The following is a 10076-nucleotide window of genomic DNA, read 5'->3' as shown; positions in this document are numbered from 1 at the left end:
GGTTCAAATTCTCCAAATTCTGTAAACGGCAATGCCCTTTCCGGACCTGCCACAACAGCTGCAAGTGTCGCATGCTCACATGTGGGCCACGGCATACCTGCCAATTTTTGAATACGCAATGAGTGTTAATGCATTCTAGCTAGCTACTTGCCATTGTATGCAGTTTTCAAGTACGTACATCATTTTCTATCGATAATTTTGCGCGTGGCACACAGAGGTAAGCACTGCCATATGAAAATTACAAATTCTGAATCAATTATCAGGTCACTTTGGGGGTAATCACGTGACCGGACGGCCACTATAAATTGAGCCGCGATAGATCCATTCAGCACTAATCGCTTACAACTATCGGTAACATTTCCATCGCTTTCTCCGTGTGGTGTAATCGAAATCGTTTTCAAAATGCCGTCGCGTCAAATCCTTTCGGTCGGATCGGAAGAAAGTATCGTGCTGACCGGAATATCCGGTCGGTTCCCGCAATCGAACGACGTGCGTGAGTTTGCTCGCAACCTTTACGATAAGCGAGACCTAGTGGACGATCTGGAGACCCGATGGAGGCACGAGATGGCAGATGTGCCACGGCGTACCGGGAAGATCAACAATCTGCAGAACTTTGATGCGGAATTCTTCGGGATCAGCCGCTATGAACGGGACACGATGGATCCGCAGATGCGCATGACAATCGAGCATGCCTATGAAGCCATAGTTGACGCGGGAGTGAATCCGCAGACCATTCGTGGTTCGCGAACGGGCGTGTTCAGTGGTGTTTGTTTTTCGGAAACTGAAGTTTGCATGTACTACAAGGCACGTCCTGACAAAGGGCTAGGTCTATTGGGGTAAGAAGTGACATTTCACAGTGTAGTGGGAATTAGTGCTCATAGTTGTTTGTTTCAAGGTGTTCCAAGTCGCAGATTCCAAACCGGGTTTCATATTTGTTGGATTTGAAGGGACCCAGCTACGCGATCGATACGGCTTGCAGCAGTTCAATGTACGCGTTGGATGTGGCATATCGGAGCATTATGAACGGTGAATGTGATGCGGCGATCGTTACGGGAGCCAACCTTACCCTGCATCCTTACATTACGTACCAGTTTGCATTGTTGGGAGTGCTGGCGAAGGATGGTTACTGTCGACCGTTCGACAAATTCGCTACTGGTTACACGCGATCGGAAGCGATCTGTGCTGTATTTCTGCAGAAGGCTAAGTACGCAAAGCGTATCTACGGTCACATTATTCATTCTAAAACAAACTGCGATGGGTTCAAGTCAGAGGGGATAACCTATCCGTCAGGGTTAGTTCAACAGCAGCTGTTAACAGAGTTCTACGATGAGGTAGGAATCAGCCCTACGGAGGTGGATTACGTTGAAGCTCACAGCACCGGAACATTTGTGGGAGATCCAGAAGAATGTGATGCTATAGATAAGGTTTACTGTACTGGACGAGACCAGCCGCTACCCGTGGGTTCCGTGAAGTCCAGCATTGGCCACACGGAAGCCTCAGCAGGTGTATGCTCGATAACAAAGTGCATCATCGCTATGGAAAATGACTTGATTCCTCCGAATATCAACTTCACCGAGTGCAGACCGATTATTCCTTCGTTGGTGGAGGGTCGCTTGAAGGTAGTTAGCGATGCGCTGCCCTTATCGGGGCCCCTGGTTGGAATCAACTCGTTTGGTTTTGGAGGTGCAAACGCCCATGCTCTATTCTGTCGCAATTTGAAGGAGAAAAAGAACCACGGCGTTCCCGAGGATGATCTTCCACGGTTAGCCATATGGTCTGGAAGAACTAGAGAAGCTGTTGACTACATGCTTCAGGACATCGCTCAGCGTCCTTTGGATGCTGAATTCATTGCTCTTCTTTATAATGTTGAAGCACAGGCAATCGCAGGTCATCGTTATCGGGGGTTCGGGATTTACAAAAAGAATGGCAAGAACCCAGCTATCTTGCAAGGATCGTTTGTTGATCGAGTGAAGCTGGAGCCTCTTCCTGTGGTGTCAGTTTTTGGAGGAGTGAATACTAATTGGAGACAGGAGTTAGATGCGCTGAGACAGTTTTCGATAGTGGAGGCCACCTTCGTCAATTGTAGCGAAGTTCTTCGATCGCTAAAGTTCGACCTGTACAAGAAGCCCTCAGGTAAGGAGAGCATCCTGTACAACATGGTTGGATCGACTGTTCTTCAATTGTCGATCGTTGATCTGCTGAGCTCGATTGGAGTCCAATTCGATTCCTACGCAGGTCATTCTGTGGGACAAATCACCTGCGCTTACATCGACCGTAGTTTGAATCTCGAACAGGCCCTCAGACTTGCTTTCTGGCATGGACTGGTGTATTCGGACTGTCATGCGGTTTGCGATCATACCGCCTTCGTTCGAATGAGTTCCAAGTTAAACGAACTTCCTATGAAAAACGTCACCAAGGATGATGCAGCTACATTTGGTATCCTGACCGCTACTAAAGAGATTGTAGCCGAACAGGTCCGTCAACTAAAGTCATCCGGATTTGCTGCTGAGGAATTACCTTTCCTCAATTTACACTCTGAACCAGCCAGAAACATATCCATGGCCAACAAGCTACGCCAGACTGTGAATACCGTTTTGTCTAGAGTCGTCCTGCCATCTCCGAAGTGGATAACTGCGAAATTGCCTCAGACATCTTCGATTTTCCATTCACCAAAAATTCACGATACGTCGTCGATTGTAAACTTATTGGAGAAAATTCCCAGTCACACCCATGTGATGGAGCTGGGTGGCTCGCTGACATGCGAGAAAATACTTCGAACACTAAATCGCAATTCAAGCTACCTTCCTTCAGGCGCGGAATCTAGCGATGCAGTCAACCGATTGTTGAGCAGAATTGGCCAGTAAGTTAAATGAAACGTTTCACTTTCAAATTCAAGCTATTTGTATCCTTTCGTTTTAGTCTATATCTGGCATCTCAGAAGCTAGACATTGCCAAGTTATATCCGGAGATTCAGTTTCCCGTGTCACGTGGGACACCCATGCTTTCGCCGTTGATTCGTTGGGATCACCGTGAAGATGCTTACGTTGTTAAGTATTCATGGGATGAAACCACCAAGTCCAACTTGTTACGTTTCAAGATCAATATGTCTAATCAGGACTACAAGCACATCGTAGGTCATTGCATTGATGGGCGTATACTGTTCCCGGCTACCGGATATTTGTACCTTGTTTGGGACCTGTTGTCTTATCTTGGACATCGCGATGTTAATGACTATCCAATTGAATTTGAAGACATTAGATTCTTGCGGGCTACCACTCTTACCAAAGATCAAACGGTTGAGCTGAGCGTTATGATCCAGGAGTCTTCAGGATGGTTTGAGGTATGTTCTGTTGTTAATGAGTCATTTGAAAATTCTTGACATATCTTCCATTTCAGATTCTGGAAGGTGACACAGTTGTTGTAACGGGGTACGCCAGATTTTTAAAGGATTCGAACTATCCAATTATCAATGAAGCAACCAGTTCTGCAGTCACCTTGTCGACAAGGGACTTTTACAAAGAACTTCGTCTGAGAGGATACTACTACACAGGACTCTTCAAGTCGGTGTTGGAAGCAAAATCTGACGGAACAATGGCAAAGATTCAATGGAGAGGAAACTGGGTAGCATTGCTGGATTGTTTGTTGCAGGTCGGAATTGTTGCCATCGACAGTAGATCACTGATGGTTCCGACAGCAATTGGGAAGCTTTCTATATCACCGAAAGCTCACATGGCAATGATGCAGCGTGAGGGAGACGAATGTGAGTTCTTTACACTAAACAGTTGTTCAAAAACCAACGTTTTGGTTTGTGGAGCCATAATGATTTCAAACCCTCGGGCCAGTAGCGTAGGACGTAGGAATCCTCCAGGTATTCCGGTTCTCGAGACCTATCAATTTGTGCCATACCATTCTGATGAACAAGTTTCCGCCTCGGAAGCTATCAGGATGTGTGTTCAACTGGCTTTGGAGAATGCCCCCACTTTGTCTATAAATGTGACCGAAATTCACAGCGAACGAGTCCCGGTTGTGGCACACCTGTTTGGAGAAGCCATTGCGGATCTTCCTTTGGTCCAATCCAACTTGACTGTGCTTGCTAAAACAGAAATGGAACTGGATAATGTTAACGTAAAGTTGGATAAATTATCTGATCAATCCAATCTATTGTTTTTGATCACTGACAACAATTGGACCGATCCCAGTTTTCTCAAAGACGCTGCCGCTACTCTTGCGGAAGGTGGTTTCGTAATTGTTCGAGAAAGGGTTGATTTCAAGCATGACGAATTCAGTGTCCCGGAGGAGTTTAACTTAGTGACTACGTTCCGAGTAGATCAGGAAGAATTCTACATTTGTTTGCAGCGGAAGAGCAAGGTCCTCAACGACACGCCAGCAGTAATCCGAGTGGACTCAAACGAAATGAGCTGGCTAGCGGAACTGAAGCAAACTGTAAAGCTCCGACCAGTGATTCTGTACTCTCAGAACGATTCGGCTTCGGGGGTCATTGGCCTGGTGAACTGTATTCGCAAGGAGCCCAAAATGCAAACTGTCCGATGCGTGTTTATCGATGATCCCAAAGCTCCTGAGTTTACCCGGAACGATCCATTGTATAAGGATCAGTTGGACTTGGGCTTAGCGATCAATGTGTTACGGAATGGCGTTTGGGGCAGTTATCGACACGCACTGCTACCAAAACTGGCGATAACTGAGCCTGTGTCCAAGCATTGCTACGCAAATAGTCTTACCAAGGGAGATCTGTCTTCCATGATGTGGTTCACTGGAGCTTTCAATGAATGGGATGTGGTACCTAATAAGGTGAATATATCGTACTGTACCTTGAATTTCCGAGATGTGATGGTCGCTACGGGTAGATTGTCATCGGATGTGAGTTCGTACAATCGGTTGGAAGAGGAATGTGAACTCGGTTATGAATATGCGGGTGTAATGGATGATGGTAGACGAGTGATAGGAGTACTGCCAGCCGGAGCATTATCAACGGTTGTTAGTGCTGATCCGTATCTAGTTTGGACTATCCCGGATAGTTGGAGCTTGGAGGATGCGTGTACCGTTCCAATTGTGTACGGTACGGTATTGACGGCGTTCACCGTAAGTGCTCATGTCCGGAAGGGACAGTCAGTGTTGATCCACGCTGGTAGTGGAGGAGTAGGACTGGCTGCAATCAACATGGCCTTCGCATACGGTTTGGAAGTCTTTACCACAGTTGGTACGGAGGAGAAGGTCAAGTTTCTTTTGAATGAGTTTCCTGCACTGAAGCGGGAGAACATTGGCAATTCAAGAGATACGTCGTTTGAACAGATGATCAAACTGAGAACCAACGGAAGAGGTGTGGATTATGTGTTGAATTCGTTGGCCGAAGAGAAGTTACAGGCTTCGGTTAGGTGTCTGGCAAAGGGTGGTCACTTTTTGGAAATCGGTAAATATGATATGGCCAGGGATTCTCGACTGTCCATGCAGCTTTTCAAGAAAGGAATAACGTTTACAAGCGTTATGCTAGATGCAGCTATGAGAGAGTGCCCAGAGCTGAAGAAGGTATGTATCGAAAATTGAAAGCATGACAATTGGTTGATGATTCTTGTTGTATTCTAGAATGTAAATGAATTGCTTCGCACGGCAATACGAGATGGAGTTGTCAAGCCGCTGAAAACGACCGTTTTCGACGCTGGTGATTTGGAGAAGGCAATGAGATTCCTGGCTAGTGGCAAGCATACCGGGAAAATTGTGATCAAGCTTCGTGAAAACGAAACTGATGTTGAAACGTTGCCCATTTCTTACTTCCCAAAAGTCTATTGCAATCCAGATCAAGTGTACATAATCATCGGAGGCTTGGGAGGGTTCGGTTTGGAGTTGGCTGACTGGTTGGTGCTTCGAGGCTGCAAGAAGCTGGTATTCAGCTCTAGTCGTGGAATTACGAAGCCGTATCAACAATATCGAATCAAGTGAGTATGACTTTTTTTCAAAAGTGCATTGAATCAAAATCGTATTTCTAGGATTTGGAATAGCTACGGAGTTCACACCCATATCACTACAGCGGATATCACCACTATGGACGGGTGTCGTACGCTGCTGAAGGAAGCGTCTCGATTTGGTGTGGTAGCCGCAATCTACAACCTGGCAGTGCAGCTGCGTGACGCCATCCTGGAGAATCAGTCGGTGGAGAAGTTCGTGGAATGTATGGCACCGAAAGCGAAGGCTACCGAGTACTTGGACATAGTGAGCCGTCAAATGTGCCCTCAGTTGAAATACTTTGTAGTGTTCTCTAGCGTTTCCTGTGGTCGAGGAAATGCTGGTCAGAGCAACTACGGCATGGCCAATTCCATAATGGAGCGAATCATCGAGCGAAGAAGGTCGGATGGTCTTCCAGCGAAGGCAATTCAGTGGGGAGCGATTGGAGAGGTCGGGCTGGTCGCCGATATGGCTGAGGATAAGGTTGATATGGAAATCGGTGGAACACTGCAGCAAAGAATTTCGTCATGTTTGCAGGAGATGGACTATTTGTTGACATGTGAGGATCCTTTGGTGGCCAGTATGGTCGTTGCGGAGAAGCGGATGGGAAGTGGATCGAAGAACATCATCGAGGCAGTGATGAATATCATGAGCATCAGGGATCTGAAGTCGGTGTCGATGGAGAGTACTCTGGCCGATATAGGAATGGATTCGTTGATGGCGGTCGAAATCAAGCAGGTGTTGGAGAGAGACTTTGATATGGTGTTGTCTCCGCAGGAGTTGAGGACGTTGTCGTTTGCGAAATTACTGAAGATGGAAGAAGATAAGAAGCAAGCTGCGAAAGATAAGGAGTCGGGAGAGAGTAAAGGTTTGGTTATCGGTATGCAGATGTTGTTGAGAAATCTAGGCGATGAGGAAACTAGTGAAACGACGCTTTTGCGTTTGCCATCTGCCGGTGATGAAGGTCGTCCAATTCTGTTCATTCCTGGCGTTGAATGCGTTGCTGGTAATGTGTGGAAGACGATAGCAGAGCAAGTGAATGCTCCAGTATACATACTTCAGTTGTGCAGTGCGGTGGAGTGTGACAACATTCCAGCAATTGTTGAGTGCATCATTGGTGAGCTCTGTGGTGTTATGCTCAATGGCTACGATGACTTTGTAATTGCAGCGTATTCGTTTGGCGCGCTGGTGGGAATCGAGATAGCGAGATGCCTACAGACGAGAGGAATTCGAGGAAAGCTTCTTTTAGTAGATGGTGCTCCGAAGTACTTAAAGCTGTGGTCTGCCAAGCAGCTGGGTGAAAATCCACCGGATGAGGAAATCCAGAAGCTGATTATGCTAGTGTTGATTGCTATGGTGTTCCCGGATCAACCGGCAGAGAAAATGTTCGCCATCATGGAAGTTCCTTCGTTCGACGGCCAAATAGAGAAGCTGATCGAACTGGGCGCTGAACAGAGTACATACTCTGCTGATTATACTAGAATGATGACGAAAGCTCTGTGCAAGCGAATCAAGATGGCAGTGTATTTGTACTTGGACGAAGATCAGCCACTGGACCTTCCGATTACGCTGGTTCGACCGACTGAGGTTCCGTTCTCGGATATTGAGGATGATTATGGGCTCTCCAACTACACGACGGGTGAGATCACGCTTCGGATGATAGAAGGAACCCACTCGTCCATGTTGGAAAATCCCACGCTCGTGGAGATGATCAATGGTTTTATGTAATATGCTAAGGGCGTTTAACATTGTGCTGAGAGGATTTTTGTATTTCAATATTATACGTTTGTTGAAGCGTGCATCGATAAATAAAAATAAACTAGATATATTGCATCGGTGTGTTTAAACCAACATCTTCGAAAACCTTAGGGTTGAGTTCAGTTAACATTTTCAGCTACTTATAGTAAACTTTGTGCTGTGAAAAAGTTACAAATGCAGTTGCTTCCCTACTTCACATCCATTATTCAGCTGTTCAATTATATTGAACTAATAACAGCGGCGAAAAACGCTAATGTCACTTCATAAAATTAACGATGTGGTACAAATGTATATCTCTAGTCTAGAATAACAGAACAAAAGTGAAAGGGCAAAGGAACTGGGGAACTGTAAAACATTTGACTACTTCGCAAAAGCGTCAGGTGCGCTACTAGTCGCCAATGAAAATGATAGAGATTCTGTATCTTTTCCATATCGATTCCTATGAAATTGGCTACAGCTCAGGTTATTTTATAAATCTTCTTATTTTGGATTAATTACGTCCCCACTGGGACTTTTCACCACCTCTCAACTTAGTGTTCTTTGTGCACTATCACAGTTGTTATTAGAGAGTTTTCTAAGCCTGTATCATTTTTGCAACTCATTCGAATCGGAATCGAACTCAGCCGCCTCCAGCATGGTCTTGCTTTATAGCTGCATCTTTACCAACTGATTTAAGGGAGGCCCCATATACATCAATCGTACCTTAATTACTTGATGGGAAAATAGTTAGCTGAAGCGTTTTGACCTCATTGTTTTAAACGCATGCAATAAAAATAGGCTCCATACGACGAAACCGTCGCCCTTTGCATGTTATCTTGAAGTAAATGTGACCCCAGGAAATTTCCGCATTCATGATTATTCATCATGACGTTTCCTATGATATTTTTGCAAGCAGAAAATCTGCACTGTGTGCCTGGCTCAATTTTTGATATATTTTGAAATGCAAACAAAAAGTCCGACTTCAACAAATAACAAAATTCTACTGACAGCATGACCTTTGGCCCCATGTAGCCTGGTAGTAAGTGATCCTTTAACATCCACATTAACGAATACCGTTCCTACTTACACACTTCCATACACAAAAGATTTGCGTCATATCCAGGCCACTTCATAGTCAACATCCAATAATGCATTCAATTGATACACTCTTCGTGTACACGAGCGCCGATCGAAGTGAGGCACCTCCACTTGAATTCCCAATTCGGAATTAATTGCTGGGTCTGCCTGGGTCAGCACGTGACTGTGGCTACTATAAAATGACTAAGCGGTGCCTGTTGACGATCAAAATTGAACCGTTAAATGCCATCGCGAGAAATGGATCGGGTGAAAGTGTCGTAGTCCACAGCCGTACCAGCCGTAGCCAGTTACCTCTATGGCCGTACAGTCTATATGAAAGAGCAAGATCTGGTGGATGATCTGGAAACTAGATGAATGCACACACGATGCAGCGGCGAGAACTTTGATGCACATTTTGGCTAGACCGATTTCAATGGGATACGATGGATAATGAACATGTCTATGTGGTTGGCAATCTGAAGAGCGGTGGTTCACGGAAGTGTTACTTTTGTTTTGCTTGTTTCTTGAAATACAACTTTGTCTCAGGCGTCATTTAGAACAGAAGTGACATTTTCATGCTACAATTGATTGGAGATGTCAAAGACGTCGTTAAAAATATACAAGATTCAAAATAGCCTAATTTTAGCAAAAATTTGAATGATTGCCCATGACAAACACCCATGCCAAATTTCATGCAAATCGAAGATGGTCATTTTGCTTGGAACTGCTCTGCTGGTAATTTTAAATTCGATCAATGAATGTTGTTTATTTTATTTTTTTAATGTCCATCAGTTAAATAAACTATTTCAGAGGAACTTCATGGCTTTGAAGTAAAACTAGAAAAAGTAACCCCATTCCCATTCAAACATTGAACAATAACAACGTTTTAATTCTCCGATTGGGGAACATAATTCCTTTCCATGATGCGCATATTTTTTTGAAATAAATTTATATCGAAAATATTGGATCACGTTGGTTCCTTGCGATTGCCATTGCTGTTGAATTTTACTTGTTTTGATGATAAATGGATTCATTCAACACGACCACCACTGCGGCATCCACACTCTTTCTTAGTCAACAGTCGGTACAGGGTCGAATCTGGTCACCCAAAATTCGAACATCGAATTATTTGTCCACCGACCCCCAAAGAAAAATAAGCGGCATCAATACCAGTATCAGTTTTAAAGCTGAGCATAACCAGGATATCCTAAATTGATAGCTTCAAGGATTCGTTCTATGGGCCAGTCGATATGCAACATTTTATGATGCATATACGATGGAACGTAAGTGCAAAATAGCTTCTA

At 44.8% G+C, this 10076-nt stretch overlaps 1 protein-coding gene across 1 annotated transcript; it reads left to right on the top strand.

Moving 5' to 3' along the window:
- Window positions 1–343: 343 nt before the first annotated feature.
- On the top strand, window positions 344–7752 carry LOC135705676 (fatty acid synthase-like). Its single transcript, XM_065227454.1, has 6 exons — window positions 344–836; window positions 896–2860; window positions 2920–3340; window positions 3397–5544; window positions 5602–5951; window positions 6003–7752. Exons 1-6 carry the CDS (start codon window positions 403–405, stop codon window positions 7684–7686), a joined length of 7002 nt encoding a protein of 2333 aa, XP_065083526.1. The 5' UTR covers window positions 344–402; the 3' UTR covers window positions 7687–7752.
- Window positions 7753–10076: the final 2324 nt, after the last annotated feature.

Source organism: Ochlerotatus camptorhynchus, unplaced genomic scaffold (genome assembly GCF_037179485.1).
Source record: "Ochlerotatus camptorhynchus isolate MF236.1 unplaced genomic scaffold, CSIRO-AGI_Acam_v1.1 ptg000274l, whole genome shotgun sequence".
In the NCBI taxonomy this organism is placed as follows: Eukaryota; Metazoa; Arthropoda; class Insecta; order Diptera; family Culicidae; genus Ochlerotatus; species Ochlerotatus camptorhynchus.
This window is presented reverse-complemented; position numbering and strand designations above follow the sequence as displayed.

Bases quoted from the DNA above. Each gene is read 5' to 3' on its own strand.
- LOC135705676 (XM_065227454.1), top strand. From the start codon at position 403: ATGCCGTCGCGTCAAATCCTTTCGGTCGGATCGGAAGAAAGTATCGTG. The intron at 837-895 runs GTAAGAAGTGAC...GTTTGTTTCAAG, and splicing joins AAAGGGCTAGGTCTATTGGG to GTGTTCCAAGTCGCAGATTC. The intron at 5,952-6,002 runs GTGAGTATGACT...TCGTATTTCTAG, and splicing joins TATCAACAATATCGAATCAA to GATTTGGAATAGCTACGGAG.